We start from the raw sequence: 18,575 nt of genomic DNA, 5'->3' as shown, positions 1-18,575 counted from the left end.
GTAAACGGTTGATAATATATGCAGCTGTTTAAATGCTTTCTCCCCAAAATTTTAAGGGAAGGTGTGCTTGAAAACGTAAGGCTCGTGCGACATTAAGGAGGTGGCAATGTTTGCGTTCAATGACACCGTTTTGTTGGAGTGTAGAAGGACAAGAGTGCTGGAAAATGATGCCCAAATCATTAAAGAAAGGACGCATGTAAGTAAATTCACTCCCATTGTCTGAACGAACCTGTTTAACATGACATTGGAACTGTGTTCGCACGAAAGCAAAGAATGATTTTAATAGGCTCTGTGTTTCATATTTAAATTGCATGAGATGAACCCATGTGTAACGAGAAAAATCATCCACAATGGTTAAGAAATAACGAGCACCGGAATGTGAATTAATGCGATGAGGTCCCCATATATCACAGTGTATCAAATCAAAGGGTGCAAGTGTAGAAATAGAACTTAAAGAAAATGGTAGTTGAGTCTGTTTGGCCATTGGACAGATTTCACAATGAAAATTTAAATTGAAAGGAATACCATATACGGATTTTGACAGAAATTGTAATGGGCAGCAGAGGGATGCCTAAGACGACGGTGCCACAAATCAGAATTGGTGGAGGTGGTATGTGCTGCAGGTGGCGGCTTGATATCCGTGGGCTTGGTAAGATAATACAAGCCATTATGCTCCTTCCCCAGGCCAATCACCTTCTTCGTTGTCAGGTCCTGTAGAATACAAAATCCTTGGTAGAAAATGACAGTGCAATGAAGGTCACGAGTTATCTTACTCACTGAAAGCAAATTGACATTGAAGACATTGAAGGAGGGAACAGAAAGGACATCTTTAATAACAAGGTCAGAATTAATTTTCAAGGAACCAGTAGAAATTATATCAACACGTGACCCATTTGGTAACTAGACAAAAGAAGGATGTGATGCCGATGTATGCAAGAGATCAGGTGATGATGTTATATGGTCAGTGGCACCACTATCAATTATCCAATCCTTAGAACCTTGATGAAAAGAAGCAACATGACATTTGGAAATGGATGTACCTATGACTTTTTCACAAAACTGAAATTTACCGTCACGTAACATAGCCTTGATATGATGGTATTCATGTGCTGTGAATTGAGGGATTCCATGGAATGAATCGCCACTTTTGGAAGGAGTACCTTGCGCATTGTGTGCCAAGGAGTGGTTGCCTTCACAGTATGTGCAAAATAAGGATTTGCCTTTGACATCTCGAGACGTATTGTCAACGCTCGTCATCTTCAAAGTAAGTGTTGTAGCGGAATGGAATGAGGCTTAGAGTATCGAAGATCGATGCTCTGATACCATGTTAAAATTGGTAAAAGAGAAGAACTTGCAGAGAAATTTCTTGTGTTTTCATTGATATTTTAGCAAGCTGATACAAATCTTAAATACAAGAAAGGAAAAGCTGTACAAGTAAAGTTAACTAAACTTGTGCCTAAGGTCTTGCAACTGATTACAATTAGAATAATGGAAAGATTGCATAAGAGCAGATCCTACAATTATGGCTTGACTTAAATGTGACTAAAGAGATTTGATGATTCTTAATAGTCAAAGCCCTAAGGGAGAGAACAAGAGTGAAAGACTGGGTTAAATAAAAAAATAGTGACACTGGAAACTTGTAGTGTGAGTGATGCTAAATAAAATTAGAAGAAGAAAAAACAAACAAGGGTTAAATACTAAATTGATTCATGCCTTTTATTTATCTCACCAATTTAGAATGTGTTTTCAATTCAAGTATTCAAATTGGTATCTAAAAGTTAGGCAAACTTTCGGATCGGCTATCAAATATTCCCGCACTCAAGTTTAAGAGGGCGTAATGAAATAGCACATATAGCGTGAGTGATGCATGCATGGTGTACGTGCAATTCTGTGTTTTTGAAATATTCTAGTGTTCATTGTAATTAATAACTAGGGCTAATGACAAAAGACACTCTGCAAGTTTGGGGTGGTTCTCAATATGGACTCAGGGTAACAATTTTATCAATTTACACCTTTACGGTTGCAACATCGTCCAATTTCATCCTTCCGTTAAGTTGACCATGTGGTCAATCATTAAATACTGACGTGGCTACTGACGAGTCCAGGTCCTGCGATGCCAATCAGACCAAGCTCATCAATCGTACTCTCCAATTGGGTGTGTTGCCGAGTTGGGACGAACTTGGGAGCCTGGGCGTTCAGCCGGCTAAACGAGACGTTCCGAGACGAAGATGGATCTGATGTAGAATTGGATGGTGGGGATGGGGTTTAGGAGTGTTATGAATGAGGGTGGGGGAAGAAAGAGGAACCTGGATATTACGAGGATGGGAATTTTGGAATAAGATTTGGAGAACATGCTTATAATCAACGAAGCTAATACAAAATTCAACTTTGGTGCCAAGGGTTACTTGCAATTTGAGCACATAACATGGGTAAGCTTGTTGTTCTCTATCGAATAGCTAAATTAGTTTGCAATTGGAGCGCATAATATAGCTACGTTAGCTTGAAGTGATTGCTATTGTGGTTGTTTCTGAATGGGGACTTGTAGTTTAGTATGACAGTATCTGTCTAGCCATGTTTTTAATGCTTAATTTGTTAGTTGTGTTCTTGATGCTGTGCACACTACCCGACATTTACGATTATAACAACATTTTTCCTAGACCCACTTTATGAATTTTGCAGTAGATGGATGTCTTTTCAACTTGATATTGTTTAAGCAAATTTTCCAGAGAGAGATTGCAGGTTGGGCTAATCCCTCTGTATTTGATGTTTCATAATCTGTCTAGGCACCATATCAGAGAAAGTTGATCGACTTGAGTCTTTTAGCACATGAAGAGTTGGACTTCACTGCTTTCTTTTTTCTTACTAGAATTGGGTTTTGGTGTTCCGCTGCCGAGCCGACGCCAGAGAGAGAGAGAGGGATGGCTCTGGGGTTGGTGTGGGGCGAGAGAGTGTGAACAACGGGTGCTGGGTTTGTTGGCCTGGGAAGGGGCTGTGATTTTTTAAGTCTATTTTTTTAAAAAAATTATGTTATTTTATCATTTTATATAAAAAAAATTTATGTACTGGTTGGTTAGTAGGTGGGTCCCATAATAGACACGTTAGCATTTAAAGATTGATCACACGATCAACTTAACAGAAGGATGAAATTGGACGATGTTGCAAACGTAAGGGTGTAAATTGATAAAATTGATATCCTGAGGTCCATATTGAGAACCACCCCAAACCTGCAGGGTGTTTTTTGTTGTTAGCCTTAATAATTAGGCCAAAAGTCACTTTTGGTCCCTGTAGTTTGGCACTTCAACCACTTTTAACCCTGTAGTTTCAATTCTGTCAATTTTGCCATTGTAGTTTCGTATTTGTAGCAATTCAAGGACATGTTAGTATTCTTGTCAATTTCTTTAATGATGTAAGGACAATTTCGTCAACCCAAAACCCTTGAGCGTAAAAGCTTGTTTGAAATTCTCCCCATTTCATATTATGGCTCAAAATTCAACCACTAATCCCAATTTTTGAAGAACCCTAAACCCAATTAACCAATTTCAAGCCCTAATATGAAATTAGGGAAGTTTCAGACGAGCTTTTATGCTCAAGGATTTTGGGTTGACAAAATTGCCCCTTGCACCATCAAAGAAATTGACAAGAATACTAACTTGTCCTTGAATTGCTACAAATACGAAACTATCGGATTAAAATTGACGGAATTAAAACTACAGGGTCAAAAGTGGTTGAAGTGCCAAACTACATGGACCAAAAGTGACTTTTAGCCAAATAATTATTTTAACCAACTTTATTTACTATCAAAATGATAATGAAGTAATTTTCTCTCTATTTCATACTTACTAATATTTTAACTTTTATTGTTTTAACTATCTTAATTCGAAACACCGCTATTCTTCACATTTTTAAACCATCATTTCTTCAAGCATAGCATTGTGTCCCTTAGTAAGGAGGATGCCACATACATGGTTGTATGACCTTGTGATGGCCAATCATTGGGTATAGTTGTTGATAATTAAAATTTCTCATGAGGGGGCAAACGAGAAAATTAGCGAGTGTTGCACTTAGGATTAAAATTTCTCAATAAAGGGACAAGGAAGAAAATGAGGAACATAGAGCAAAGATGGCTTCCAACGGCTATAAATAGGGCCTTTTTTACCTAACAAAAATCACCCACAACCAGAGAGCAAGCTTCCTCTCTTATTTTCAAAACCAATAATTTTCGTGCTTAGTTCATCTCCTTCCTCAGTTTTCCTTCTTGACATGATGTTCTAACACTTGACAGAACCACTGTCAAGCTGCTGGAAAAAGCACTCAAGCCACCCTTTTCTTTCTTTCCTTCATTCTCAACCAAAACCCTCTTCAAAATCCTTTCTCTCCTATCTTAATACCCATATTTCCCCAAGAACACTTAATTTTCTCTTTAGTGCTAAACTCATGGCACTTTGCTCCCATACCACAAGCCTCTCATGCCAAGCTAAAATTCTACCTGTAAGCACTAAGAAATTATCTGTAAGCAGCCATTATTTTTGTTGGTGAAGGTAACCAAGATGTTTCCTAAGACTTTGCTATCCTTTCGAAACATTTTGGGGTCTGATCTTTGAACTCAGATATAGGGGATATTTTCTTCAGTTTGCTCCTTACGACAGCCCAGCCCATTTGGTAGCTGCCATAAGAAAAAGATCCCTACAGTTTCAATACATTACAAATTAAATTTTGTTAAAATAAAATATAAAGAAATCGTTTTAGCATAATGAATTATTTCGTTTTTGTTTTTAAACTTTAGTTTTTATTTTCTTTATTTTCTAGTTTTCAATGATCTGATTTATTAAGCAAAAACACGTGATATCACACATTTACAAATTTGACACGTGCACAAATTTGAAAAATCCGGGCAAAATAACAAAATTCTCAACTCCGATTAACAGTGTTTTAAAGTTTCGCGGCTGTCCGCCCCCAATTTCTCATTCTTCTTCTTCAACTTCGTCGTCTTCTTCTTTTTTCTCATCCACTGCCACTATCTCTCAGTTCCAGTGCTGCTCAAATGCGCTTTCACTCCATCGCTCAGAACCTGGACGAGCTCTAATCGGCGTGCAAACACTCCTCCAGAGGTGAATTTCCCTTTTTTCTTTTTTCTTTTTCTCTATGTTAGGGTTATCAGGTTTTCGAATTGCAAGCCGTGTATTGGTAACGCTTTACATTTTTAGGTTTCGTTCGATCTTTGGTTGCTGAGAAAACTGTGAACAGTAAAAGAAATCGCAATTTTGTCCATTATTAACTTTTATTTTTGTTTTTAGCGGAAAATTTTCCTCAGCTCGGACGAAATTGTTACATTTGGGCTCTGTGTATTTTTTTGGGGGTCGATTTTGTTGTTTAAGAATCTTTTCGAACTTTTTTTAAAGTAAGGGAGCCTCGAATTATGAGAAATTTTGTGTTCGAAAGTGGATTTTCTGTGTAACTCTTGAAGCCCAAAGGCTACTGCCGAGTTATCTGGTTGAGATAGGCTTAGTTTTAAGCTGGATGGTTCAGATCTAAGATTTTCTTTTTCCACTAGGTTATACATAAAATTGGCGGGAAAATTGATTTACAGTGAAGAAATTTTTTTTCCCTTTTTCCAAAAACAAAAAAAAGTATCAGAAGTATAAAAGCTGGGAATTCTGAATTTGAGTTTTGTTTCTTATGAAGGATTATTAGTCTCTTTCCTTTTGCCTTGTTGGCCTTGATATGCTTTTTCTTTTTCAATAATGAGAATGTTGGTCGTGATACGTGAAAAATACATTTACTGATCTTGCTATGGAAAGTGTCAGTTATTATACCCACTATGAATCAGAACTTTGTGGTAGATTTCTAAAAGGCTTGTGTTCTCCAAAGTTCCCTGTAATTTGTTGTCAAAGTCGCGAAGATGGTAGGAAAAGTTTGACGATAAGGCAATCTTAAACTTTTGTAGGACGATCTGACGCAACCCACATATTACTTGCATAGTTTGTTGCTGATGTCGGCATTAATTACTGTATGACCTTGCTCTTCATTTTGGATATGACTTTGTGGGCTTGTGCTTTTCTACTTGTTTTGTTTCAGGTAACTAAGGAAGTTAGCCATGGCCCCATCGAGAAAATCAAGGAGTGTAAATAAGCGGTTTTCTTATATGAATGAGGCTGCTTCTAACAAGTATGGAGAGAATGCTAACAAAACTGGGCAGAAAGTGAGTCCTGACTTTGTTCTGAGGATGTTTTATCATCTGAATTGTTCTATATTTAGTCAACAAAAACTGAATTTGAAATCTTGATTTTCTTCCTCCTTCTCCTGAAGCAACAACTTTGCATTGCCATTCTAGGAAGTTACTATGTGATCAGTGTTGGTTTACATATCGTTATGTATATGCAGATCTCAAATAGCAAACCTCGAGTTTCTTCTGAAGTATTAGAACTGCTTAAAATTAGTAATTGTTAACCAGTTCTGTATGCATTTTCCCCCTGTCCTCTCATGTGCAGAAGAGAAAGTTGTCTAACATGTTAGGACCTCAATGGACCAAGGAAGAGCTAGAGAATTTCTATGAAGCATATCGTAAGTATGGGAAAGATTGGAAGAAGGTTAGTACAAATTTTATGATACTCTTCACTTGATTAACATGTTTGGGCCAGCCGTAAGCTTACTTATTTACTTATAATTTTTCATTTTAGGTGGCTTCTGTAGTTCGTCACCGATCTGTAGAAATGGTGGAGGCCCTTTACTCTATGAATAAGGTATGTGCGGGATATAGTGTAATTTTATCTTGTAACACAACTGGACACTATCTTGTCCATATGCGTAAAACTTTATGTCTAAAAATGGTCATGGTTAATTCCTTCTATCCCCAGTGTGTGCAATTCTATGCATAGTGGAATGCTTTTGCCTCCACTCACATAACTCTTCTGTTTCCAAGTTGTGGCAAGTCCACCATTGCATGGGGTTTTGAGTTTTTATTTATTTATAGAAAAACTGAATAATCTGATCTTAATTTTCATCAATGTATAAGATTTGGCACCATTTTAATTTGTTGAGCTCTGTAAATTAGATATTTTCCCTGAAAATCTGAACTACATAATAATCAGTTCAATGTAGTTCAGTCAATGCTTGATGAAGTCTCATTCTTTGGGAAGGGGAAAGAAGGCTAAAATTTTATGGGGCAGCTTGATGCAGGCAGTGGTCTGGAATCTTTGGTTGGAACGTAATAGGAGAATTTTCGAGGATTATAAGGGAGTGGGAATGGTAGAGTTATGGGAAAGAGTGAAGTTTTGGGCTGCTCTTTGGGCATCAACTTCTCACGCTTTTAAGGATATATCCTATCCTACAATTATGCGAAATCTTTTAGCTGTAGTATCTTAAGGAGTGTCTCATGTCTGGCTGGTTTTCTGTGTTGAGTGGCTTTGAGTCTGTTTTTTGGCAAGTGTGTCTGTTTGGTCTGTGTCCTAAATGTCATCATTTTTTCCATTCAATTTTGAATAAAAAGTGTTTCTATTCAAAAAAAAATGAAGTCTCATTCTTTGAGTTTTTTCCAAGCTAATATGAAAGTAAAATAATATTAGAATTGTCATAGAATCAGTAAAGACATTAAGTTTTGTGTTTAGAATTTGACAAACTTTGTTTATGCCATAATCTTGAATTATCTACGTTTCCCCAAGAGATTAATAAATGCCTATGTTTTCTATGTTTTAATCATAACCTATTTATACCATGTGGGTGACTCAGGATTGTTCTATATTTTCAGGCCTATTTATCTCTTCCTGAGGGCGTTGCTTCTGTGGTTGGCCTAATAGCAATGATGACTGACCACTATTGTATACTGGTAAGATTGAACGTTTGTGGTTTTGTAGATCAATCTGTGCACTTACCTTCTAGGAACTATTCTTGTGGGTAATATTTTGGTACTTCAAAATGGTTTTCCTTTGTTTAGTGCAAATCCATGTTTAGTTGTTCTGGTGCTTCTACAAACACTGCATGGGGAAGGGAAACTTTACCTTTTGCCATGAAAACAAAAAGTAGCTGACTGAAGGGGGAAAAAAGGAGGCTTTTATGACCAAAAAAAGAAGGTTTCTTTGGCAATAGTGCAGGCCTTTGCTATTTCTTTGACCAGAGGTTTGGATTGTCTCCTGTAGGCTGTAACTTATACTCCTTGTTCCCCAACCTGTAGTTTGCTTTTCAAATTGGAGTGCCTCTTCTTTAGTTAATTTTGTAGCTGAATGAGGATATGTTTGTATTGTTCTATTAGAGAGGATTTCATGTCCCCTGCTTTATAATTGCATCCTTCATTGCAATAAAGCTTCCATTTCTTTTAAAAAATGAAAAAGAAAGGAACATCAAGGGATACAGATTATTTATATTTTTTATTTTGTTTTCTGGTTGGCTGGTTAAACATGTTTTTCAACCAAAGGAATAGTTGAAATTCACTGGTCTGAATTTCATCATTGTTTCTATTCATTGAAGGGTTTCCTAGCTGTTAATACAACTTTGTTTCTAAGGGGAAATGAAAACCTGGCATTGGTTATATTGCTAAAGGAAACTGTAATGAAGTTCCATTTTAAGAAATATCCATTTATGGTGAGCAGCATGTACATATGTGTTAGTTTGTTAATGAGTTTAATGATCTAGTAATACTCTTCTGTTGATATCAATTGGGCTATGTATTGGAAATGGCCCACATGGAACTCACATAGAGGACTCTGGCCTTACAGGGAGGAAGTGACAGTGAACAAGAAAACAATGAGGATGCAGAAACCTCTAGGAAGCCCCAAAAGCATGCAAGGTCAAAACTTCGGAGTGAGTCCTCAAAAGGATTAGAAGGACATATTCCAGATTTTTCACAGTCCCATCCAATGGCATCAACTAGTGACTGCTTGTCACTGCTGAAGAATAGGCGCTCAGGTGGGAAATTATTGTGATCTGTGTGTGTGTCTGGGTCAGCACATGTACAATTTGCATATCTTTTTTTCATTTGTTTTTTACCTAGTGGTTATCTTTTACTCATTTGTGGCTTGGAACCGAAGCTGTTTTGCTGCTGCCTTTTTATGCTGCTCGAGTCATATTTTCTCACTATTATTGAAAAGCAAAGCTTCTATACTTCATAGGAAAATATAGTGCAACTTGGTGGGAAAATGTCAATTGTTGCTTCTTGTTTATGTATGTTTGACCCTTGTCTTTGGAAAAGAGAAATTGGTAGTGGATGCAAGAAAATGGTGTAGGAGCAAAAGTGGGAAACGGGTTTATTTTAATTAATTTTTATTTATAAAAATTAGAATTTAGGGATTAAGTTATTTATTAACGTATTTTACTATTGCAGGATTACCACTATAAATAGGGTCTATTGTAATGGAATTCAAGAGTTTTATTGAATTGAGATTAACTTGTCTTGCTCTTATTCTACTCCTCACTTCTCTCTCTCTCTCTCTCTCTCTCTCTACTTTTTTCACTTTTCTATTTTCTTCTTGGTTCTACTTCAAAAATTCCATCGTCCCCCTTTGGGTCTATTTTACATTATATGTTCTCTTTAATGGTGCTGCCATTAATATGTTTTGAATTTGTTTCAGGAATAAGGCCTCATGCTGTTAAAAAAAGGACTCCTCGAGTCCCTGTTGCATATTCTAATGATCAAGATAATAGTAGAAAGTATTCTTCACCTGCCAGGCAAGGTTTAAAACTCAATGCAGATGCTAACAATAATGATGTTGCTCATGAGATAGCATTGGCATTGACTGAGGCCTCGCATAGAGGTGGTTCTCCCTTAGTTTCTTGGACGCCTAAGAGAAAAGCCAAAGGCACTACACCATCACCTGTTCGGAATGGTGAAAGGATGGTAAGATTATTATTTTTTAAAAAATCTTCATTGCTTTTCTAGACTTATTTCAAGATGATAATTTAATCATTCATTATTGTTTCTGACATTTAGCGTGCAGAATCAGAAATGACTAATGCCAGGCTCCATGGTTGTGAAATGGATGAGGGCGGTTGTGAATTAAGCTTAGGTAGCACTGAAGCTGACAATGATTACTATGACAGAAATGAAAAGTATGCAATGGGTAGAGAAGGGACTGGTACTCTGGAAGTTCAGCAGAGGAGGAAGAGATACTTTGTAAAGAAGAACGAAGTTGACGAAAGTAAAAACGAACATGTTGAGGACATAAAAGAAGCTTGTAGTGGAACAGAGGAAGGAGAGAAATTAGGTGCTATCAAAGGAAAACTTGATACTAAAGTTGCGAAAAGTGCTAGGTCCTTCTACAAGGATACAAGAAAGAAAAGTAAAAAAGCTCTGGTTGGAGGAGGTATGTTTTCAAATATTTAAGCCAAGCTCCCTCCCCCCTTCATACCTCGCTTTCCCTCTATAACTGATATTCAGATATGCTTTTGCACAACTTGTTTCCTTTGCAATTTCCAGTTTGGTACTTTTGGTTTGTAGTACAGATACAGTTGAGGTAGTTTTATTTTGTGTTGCTTTTTTCTTTTATTTCTTTTTGAGACAGTCATCTGGGTTATTTTTGGCTTCTGTTTTTCTGTGCATATCCAACCATTTAGAAGATTATCTAGATTGTATACAAGCCAACGCGTTTGGAAATTGTAGTATTGATGATCGGGTTGCATTGCTTTTCCACTTTTGATTTTTGATATGATCTTAAATTTGACTGCTCTGGCTTCCAATCTGTTGAAGCATGTCCAGTTATTACTCATTCTAACTCTTCTCTCCATGCAGATGAAGGCTCTCCCTTTGATGCACTACAAACTCTGGCAGATCTATCCTTGATGATGCCTGAAGCTGCTGATACAGGTAAAACATTTGTGTTTTGACAAGTACAATTTTCTACCACTATTTTGCTAGGAACACTGGGTTTTATCTCTTATCATGTCCTTTTAAGGTTTATATAATTCCTTAATGTTCAGTTTATGTCTTTCATTTTTTCCTTATATCTCTAGTATTCAGTTTCAAAATTCAGAAACATTCTTATTCTTGTCATGTTAGAGCTAGCTTACCTGGTACCTTATCAAGGGGTTCTGATCAAATACAGTGGCTTCATTTGAATTATTAATTTCTCATCAGTCTTTCTTTATATTTCTCGTATAAGAAACAAAGCCTCTTTTTATGTCATGAAGATTTTAACTTGAATTACATTTTGCATGCTTGAATAAAGCTGTGTTTGTCTTTTTTTAGCTGTACTGTTTAGTGCTTATCAATAGTTCTAGGGGTCTTTTGTGTCAATTTGTTGCTGCAATATGTATTTTGTCTCTTGAGGATTGCAAATCAGTTAAACATGGGGTGATGTTAACGGTATTATAGTTTACTTTATAGATCCTCTTTAACTGCTAACTGATGTATTTGACTCAAATTTTGATTTCTTGTTGGTTCTGTGTTTAGAGTCATCTGCACATGTCAAGGAAGACAATTTCAATATTGCTAACAAGTCTAAACTGAAAGGGAGTCATCCAATTCCTGGGGTTGAACATGCTGCTTTTAAAACGTCTAAACTGGGCAAACTCGGAGAGGGAGTTCATCAGTCTAATAGTGGGCTGCAAAAAGGAAAACAGAAGTCATTGTCATTTAAGGTAAGGACAGATAACACTTTTCCTACAAATTCCTTTAGTTTTGCTTTACTTGTGTTACCCCATATGGTCCATCTGGCTATGGCAGGAATTGATGACCATGTATGACGTTATTTATTTGCAGATATATAATGAAGCTCAAACTGACTGCTATGGGAGTGACAATGAAAAGATTGAGGTATGGGGTCCTTTCACCCTGACTTTTTCACAGTGTTTTCACTTTACAGATGACTTTGTGGTTGTTTTAAAAAAGTCTGGATGTTATTAATTATAAGTCTAGAAGGTGTTCCCTTTTTTTCTTTTTCCTTTTTGCCGTTTTTGTTACCAGAAATAAGGCTTAGCATAGTTACCTTCAGAAGGGAATGGCACATTCTTTTGATCCCTTAAAAAATGTTTTTTGAACAGAGCAGATGGTTAAACTTTCTTTATATGTTGCTGTTTTGGAAGTTCAGTAGTCTTTAGATCGAAATTATTCAAAAGTTTCATGTCATTTCTTATGGTAGTCACAAATCACAATTTGATTTCTTTATAATTTTCATGTGCCTACAATCACTTTTGACTTTTGGTATTTATAATTGGTTTCAGGCTACAGTTGAGGTGAAGAAGTCCGCGAGTAAAGGTAAACGATCTTCACATTATACTACGCACCCAAAGCAAGGGAAATTGGTGAAGAAGACTCTATGGAATGCATCTTCTACTACTGATCGTAAAAGGGAAGAAAACAATTCAGGTTTATCAACTGTACAAGTTCCATCTGCAAACCCGGCCAACTTACCTACAAAAAACAAGGGTAAATGGGAGATGGACATGCAGAAATCATCAATACAGAAGGATACAAAGTCTCCTGAGAGTATTTTAGATGACCAACCTGATAAACTGGTTCCTTCAGTTCATAACAGAGAACTAAATATTAAGGTAAATGTGTCATCATTTATATTGCCATCTGAATTTTTTGAATATTTGATTATGTTTCATATATAAGTGTACCTCTACATTTACAGGAAAAGCTTTCTAATTGCTTATCTCGGTATCAAGTGCGGAGATGGTGTGCTTTTGAATGGTTTTACAGTGCAATTGATTACCCATGGTTTGCTAAAAGGGAGTTTGTGGAGTACTTGGATCATGTTGGATTGGGTCATGTTCCAAGATTAACTCGTGTTGAATGGGGTGTAATAAGGAGGTAGATGTCCCTGATCTGCTTCTTTGACTGGAACTTTTTGTTTGGCCAGTTTTGACTTGCCTTTCAGATTGATAAGCTCTGCAAATTTTGTTGTTGGTACTTGTTGATGCAGCTCCCTTGGCAGACCACGGAGATTTTCTGAACAGTTTTTGAAGGAAGAAAAAGAGAAGCTTAATCAGTACCGGGAATCTGTTAGAACCCATTATGCTGAACTTAATGCTGGTACAAGGGAGGGACTTCCGACTGACTTAGCTCGGCCTTTATCAGTTGGACAGCATGTCATTGCTTTTCATCCCAGGGCAAGAGAGATCCACAATGGAATTGTACTAACGGTCGACCATAGTAGGTGTTCTGTGCAGTTTGACCAGCCTGAACTAGGGGTTGAATATATCATGGTAATTAGTTTCCCTCACTGAATTTTATGACATAATTATGTATTTTTGTTTAAGGAGAATATTTCATTTTGTTGAAACCTTCATGGGAGGAACTTTCTTTGGTGGCCAATAGAGGCGGGAGGGGAAGTAAGGAAGGAGGTTCTGATATCTCTGAAATTTAATACTTCTGAAGAGCGGTTGGGATAACTGCCATAAGTATTTGTAAGCATTCAACTGAAGTAATCATTTGGAAGTTTTATGGATGAAATTTTCTGTTGGCACCACTCGGATAGTCCCCTGTTTTCTCAATGTTTAGAAATTGTTCTTATGCATTGTTTATATTTTCTTTTTCTCTATTAAAAAAATAAAGAAACTGTAATAGAGTTTTTATGCCTTTGAACTATGTTGCATCAATGGCCAAAACAAACCGTGTTGCATCCTTTTCTTTGTTTCATATAGCACTAAATCTAATTCTCACAGCATGTTTGTGTTTTCTTTCTTTATTTTCATTTCCATGAGAGCTTACAAGTTACCCTTGTTTGGATGCTTTTAGCAGATATAGGATCTGTTTGTAGTTCCGGTTGTTCCTTTTTAATGGCATGGTGTATTGACTTTCATCACAGGATGTTGATTGCATGCCTATACATCCAGCAGAAAATTTACCTGCTTCTTTCAGAAAGCACAATGTCACTGTCAACAAATATATTGAGAACCTTAAGGAGCTCAAGATTAATGAACAACTGAAAGAAGGGAAGACTAAAGGATATATGAAGATTTCCTCTAGTGACAAGCTGGTGAGCACTGGTGTTCCAGGTTATATTCTGCCATCAAATCTTTGTATCAATAAATCATCAAAGCAGACAGGGGTTAGTTTTGATTTCCAGCTGCCAAAACATATTGTGGTTCCTTTTATATTTACGTGCAAGATGGCTTGTAATCTTATAATAGGTGCCTGTCTGTCCTTTATTTGGCAATATTAAATGTTCAAGCATCGTCTTGTAGTATCTGATATTGTCATGACCATGAAACTGCCCCCATTTATAAGAGGAGCATTCTTCCAAGCATATCAATGTCTTGATGACACAACAAGAAGTTCACTTTTTCTCTCTAAAAAAGAAGAAAGAAATAAAGAGAACTGCCAAAATTTGTGATTTGGTTCAGACTGAAACTGAACATCTGCCATTTATTTGGGATCGAATTGTGTTCATCTTACTTGAACTATATTGCTATTCCCCGCATGCTTTTCACTTCATGTTTTTAGGACTCATTGTTTCTGTTGGTCATTTGTTTTTGCTGACTACTTGAACCATTGACCTTACATTGCTGCTGTATCTTTAATAGGAAACATTAAAATGCAGAATAATTATATGCTATTATCTAAGTAGGAAATGTTTTGGTTAGGTGAAGTCATCAAGCTTTAATGTGCAAGCTAAAGTTGGGCCTGGTGAAACTGCTAGTACACAAGTTGCAAATTATCGGCCTTCAATTCCTTCACAGACCCAAGCAAAAGAAGCTGATGTGCAAGCTATATATGAGTTGACTCGTGCACTTGACAAAAAGGTGAAGTTCTTAATACATAATTCTATATCAATTTTAGGCGTTAACAATTGGAAAAATGTCTTGTATTTGAAGGGAAACGAGCGATTGTACCTATTCAACTCCTGTCGATGTGGGTATTTGAGAACTGAGTTGACAGATCATGTTGAAACTTGTAGGAAGCCGTGGTGTCTGAGTTGAGGCGCATGAATGATGAGGTGTTTGAGAACCAAAGAGATGAAGACAACTCTATCAGGGATTCTGAGCCCTTTAAAAAGGAATATGCTGCAGTACTCTTACAGTTGAGTCAAGTCAATGACCAGGTATCCATCGTCCCATCTGTTGCTTCATTCCCTTTCCTTCTATCATGTGGCATCTTGGTTACAACTATGCAGCAATCAAGTGACTATTTGAGAGTGAGTGAGAGAGAGGAAAGAGAAGGAAGCTGATTTCCTTTCATGTGCAGGTTTCTTCTGCTCTTTTATGCTTGAGACAACGCAATACGTATAGAGGGAGCTCCCCGCATACAGTTGTGAAGCCCATGGACAATTTAAGTGGCCCTGGTAGCCACTCAAACTCCTATGGGTATTCTTGTGATTTTCAAGAATCAGCATCTCATATGCATGAAATTGTTGAAAGTTCAAGAGCAAAAGCTCACAAAATGGTTGATGCAGCTATGCAGGTATGGTAAGGGCATTTTGTGCTCTGTTATTCTATATCCTGGGGGCCTTCTAGGAAGTTATTGCTATGACCAAATCTATCATGGCAACTATACTGCAAAACGCTAATTACTTTTTGTACTCTGACAACAATGCCATCTTAATTACTATTTCAGGCGTTTTCATCCTTGAGGAAGGAAAATAACTTTGACAAAATTGAGGAGGTTATAGACTTTGTAAGTAATCGGCTCTCAGATGATGCTGGCATGCTAGCAATGGGATCTTCCACTACCCCTGCAGATCCAATTCCGGTTTCCCAGGATCAGTTAACTTCCTGTACATCAAAACCATTGGCAACTGGGTGTGCACATGATCCTTCAAAGTCAAATAATCTATCCAACCAAAGTGAAGAAAAACTCCTTTCAGACCTTATTGTAAATTGTGTAGCAGCTTTTATGATGATTCAGGTAATTAAATATATGTTGCATTATTTTGCTGTGGTAAATCTCCTCCCATGGTTATTCCTCTTTGGCACCTTTCGTCTGCAAGTGTTTTTCACTTGTTTTATTACTTGTTTGTTGTTATCAAGTCATTACCTGTTTCAATGATCATTTTGTCCATCACTGTTATGCTGATAGGAAGCTTATATCTGTTTATAACCTTGGATTTTGATTTTTACCACACGAATTGCAGACATGTACAGCACGACAGTTTCCGCCAGCTGATGTCGCCCAGGTATTAGATCATGCCGTTACTAGTTTGCAGCCATTTTGCCCCCAGAACCTTTCAGTTTACGGAGAAATACAGAAGTGCATGGGCATTATTAGGAATCAGATAATGGCGCTCGTTCCTACATAGTCACTCTGCCTAAATATGTGATCAATGTTTTGTTTATCACTAGAATCAATACATGTATAGAGGTATCTTGAGCATTTTGTATGTATAAACATTATTAGCACATGAAGTTCATGCTGTTTTTTTGTTATGAGGTGGTATATAGTATAAAATATAAATGTTGTAAAAGAGAGTTTCTGTTCTTATTAAAATAACCAATAATGGTAATTGCAATTTAATTTTTCGTATTTCCTTTCTGCTTTAAGCATCCAAAGGAATTGATAAGTGTAATCCTTATCATTCCATGTGATCTGTTTTACTATTAAATTCTTTAAAATAAAAGCATTTTGTACCAAATAATTTAACATTTGTCAATCTTATTCTTAACTATTGATGGAGTATATTCATGCTTTTTTTTTTCTTCTTTTTTTTTTTTTTTCTTTTTTTCGTGGAGAAATTTTCCATTTGAATTTGTAGTCCAAATTACCAATTGAACGGCACAGTTTGCAACAAAATTTTATCCTTCCTTTCCATTATCTTCTCTTTCCAACTCCCAGGCATGGTATTAAGATCAAGAAAGCTAAACTGAAAGTGATTAATTATCCGCTTCGGATGAGACAGAACAGATAGAAAATGCAAATGCTCAGAGATCAATTGATTTCACTGCTGAAAACAAGTATGAAGTTCTACAAGCACACACATCACAGGAACATTCTCATTTAAAAGGAGAAGAAAAAAGAAAGGAAAATCCATGCATCAATCAGAAAAATGGATCCCCCTTATGTTCCCTCATTCAAAGTGTACAAAGCTGAAATTGTTCAATCTGACGATAACAACAATCAATGCAATGAAGAACAGAACAAATCCAAATGTGCTTGGTATGGCTTTGCACTGACCCTCAACATTTCGTACAAAAGTGTACAACTCAAATCTTCCAACTAGCCTTGAATTTGAAGCCTCTATCTAATTCCAGGAACCAAAATAAACCCATAATCTCATGTAATCACAATCCTAACTTCTTTTTTGGCTTTTTTACCACAGCACACCTAGAGTCCTCCATTATCTGCAGCACAACACAAGTTAGTAGCAAAAGAGGCAACAAAAGAACAAAACAAATCATGAAGAAGAAAAAAACCATCAATGATAATGGCACATTTCCCTCTGTTGAGTTACTAACCTTTTGTCTCTTTTTCTTCTCACTCTTCTTTTTCTTCTTATTTTTTTTCTTCAGCTTCTTGGGCTCAGAATTTTCCACATTTTCTTCTTGTTGCAGAGGTTCCTGTATATTTTACACCAAATTTCATAAAAACAATCAAAGAGGCAAGACAATCTTGATATTCTCATCAAAATGGAAGCAGAACTTGGGGAAGAAGAAAAAAAAAAATCACCTCAAAATCAGAATCACCAAAAGAGTCAACATGTCGTATGGTTATTCCAGAATTAGATGCCCCACCTGATTAACCCCAAAAAAAAAAACCAAGTTTAAATCAATCAAATGTGATTAAAGCAAATGTAGGTAGTTAAGATGCTGAATTGAAGAGGAGAGTGGAGTTTACCGGCGACAACGGTGCGTTTGGCGTTCTGGACAGCTCGTTCCACAAGATGCGGGTTGATGTTGTCCAATCCATTGGGATCCTGCAGTTTTCTTTCTAGAAATTTCGCCAAGGCCGCTGCTTTATTCGTCGTCAACGGACCCCCAGGATGAGCCAACCTATAGATAGATATATAATTAAATAAATAAAAACCCTAGCAGAAGAGATGAAGAAGATGAAAGAAACAAACCTGGGTTGGGGTTGGGAACGAGGAGGTAACGATGGGAGAGGTGCGAATTTGCTACCTCTTAAAGCTCTCTTTTCTTCTTCGCTTAACTCTTCGCCTCTTTCTTTCACCATCTCTCTCTCTCTCTCTCTCTCTCTCTCTCTCACTCTCTGTGTACCGGCCGGTGAATAATCACAACTCCGATTCAGATAAAAAATAACACAAATCAAACCTTTAAATTTTGATTTTTTGGCCCCTTTTGGGTCACTCCTAATTAGAGCTTTCAAATTCCCATTTCTTAAATAATAAAGAAAAATAAAACTTTTTTAAAATGACTTTTGATATTCATATTCTAATTGTGCGCGGAAATAAGCTCCAAAAGATAAATTATTTTTCTGACAAAAAAAATAGGTAAATTATATTTAAACATAATAATTTCCTTTAGAAACCCCAATTTTATTTTATTTTCACACATTACAAAAATTAAAGATTAAAAATTCTACTCAAAACTGCTTCTTTTATTCCTCACTAGCCTCTTTGCACGCGCTTCCGCGCCTGCGAGAGTTTTTTTCTTTTTTTAAATATTTTATTTTAGAATTAAAAAAGATATTTGGTAGTTGTGTTCCATAAAAACAGGATTCATTATATGATTTTTCTTTTAATTTTAATTTT

General features: G+C 36.6%; 2 protein-coding genes across 4 annotated transcripts; one reads left to right on the top strand and one right to left on the bottom strand.

Annotated features, from left to right (window-relative positions):
• The first annotated feature begins 4,914 nt into the window (after positions 1 to 4,914).
• ALY3 (DNA binding protein) lies at positions 4,915 to 16,393 on the top strand. Of its 3 annotated transcripts, none has more exons than XM_088246961.1 (20): positions 4,916 to 5,108; positions 6,076 to 6,199; positions 6,489 to 6,587; positions 6,678 to 6,740; positions 7,745 to 7,822; positions 8,709 to 8,898; positions 9,561 to 9,826; positions 9,920 to 10,292; positions 10,718 to 10,792; positions 11,378 to 11,565; positions 11,687 to 11,740; positions 12,148 to 12,477; positions 12,564 to 12,742; positions 12,855 to 13,137; positions 13,740 to 13,982; positions 14,518 to 14,676; positions 14,832 to 14,975; positions 15,119 to 15,334; positions 15,488 to 15,778; positions 16,005 to 16,393. In XM_088246961.1, the coding sequence occupies exons 2-20, from the start codon at positions 6,095 to 6,097 to the stop codon at positions 16,167 to 16,169; spliced, it is 3,501 nt and encodes a 1,166-aa protein (XP_088103087.1). In that variant the 5' UTR covers positions 4,916 to 5,108; positions 6,076 to 6,094; the 3' UTR covers positions 16,170 to 16,393. The 3 variants fall into 3 exon arrangements, with proteins under 3 accessions (XP_088103088.1, XP_088103087.1, XP_021818689.2); XM_021962997.2 differs by having other exon boundaries at positions 4,917 to 5,108; positions 13,740 to 13,910; XM_088246962.1 differs by lacking the exon at positions 16,005 to 16,393 and having other exon boundaries at positions 4,915 to 5,108; positions 15,119 to 15,339; positions 15,488 to 15,649.
• A 381-nt stretch (positions 16,394 to 16,774) lies between these two features.
• LOC110760685 (E3 ubiquitin-protein ligase) lies at positions 16,775 to 18,192 on the bottom strand. Its single transcript, XM_021962985.2, has 5 exons — positions 17,928 to 18,192; positions 17,702 to 17,856; positions 17,534 to 17,598; positions 17,323 to 17,424; positions 16,775 to 17,208 (listed from the first exon to the last, which is right to left on the bottom strand). The coding sequence occupies exons 1-5, from the start codon at positions 18,035 to 18,037 to the stop codon at positions 17,149 to 17,151; spliced, it is 492 nt and encodes a 163-aa protein (XP_021818677.2). The 5' UTR covers positions 18,038 to 18,192; the 3' UTR covers positions 16,775 to 17,148.
• Between the last annotated feature and the right edge of the window lie 383 nt (positions 18,193 to 18,575).

Source organism: Prunus avium, chromosome 1 (assembly GCF_965620075.1).
Source record: "Prunus avium chromosome 1, drPruAviu1.hap1.1, whole genome shotgun sequence".
Lineage (NCBI taxonomy): Eukaryota > Viridiplantae > Streptophyta > Magnoliopsida > Rosales > Rosaceae > Prunus > Prunus avium.
This window is presented reverse-complemented; position numbering and strand designations above follow the sequence as displayed.

What these genes read in the sequence shown, in the direction of transcription:
- ALY3 (XM_088246961.1), top strand. Translation starts at nt 6,095, where the DNA reads ATGGCCCCATCGAGAAAATCAAGGAGTGTAAATAAGCGGTTTTCTTAT. An exon ending in CTAACAAAACTGGGCAGAAA is followed by an intron (nt 6,200 to 6,488) that starts GTGAGTCCTGAC and finishes TCTCATGTGCAG; the next exon opens with AAGAGAAAGTTGTCTAACAT. An exon ending in TGGTTGATGCAGCTATGCAG is followed by an intron (nt 15,335 to 15,487) that starts GTATGGTAAGGG and finishes TTACTATTTCAG; the next exon opens with GCGTTTTCATCCTTGAGGAA.
- LOC110760685 (XM_021962985.2), bottom strand. Translation starts at nt 18,037, where the DNA reads ATGGTGAAAGAAAGAGGCGAAGAGTTAAGCGAAGAAGAAAAGAGAGCT. An exon ending in CGTTCCCAACCCCAACCCAG is followed by an intron (nt 17,857 to 17,927) that starts GTTTGTTTCTTT and finishes ATCTATCTATAG; the next exon opens with GTTGGCTCATCCTGGGGGTC. An exon ending in AGAAGAAAAAGAGACAAAAG is followed by an intron (nt 17,209 to 17,322) that starts GTTAGTAACTCA and finishes GTTGTGCTGCAG; the next exon opens with ATAATGGAGGACTCTAGGTG.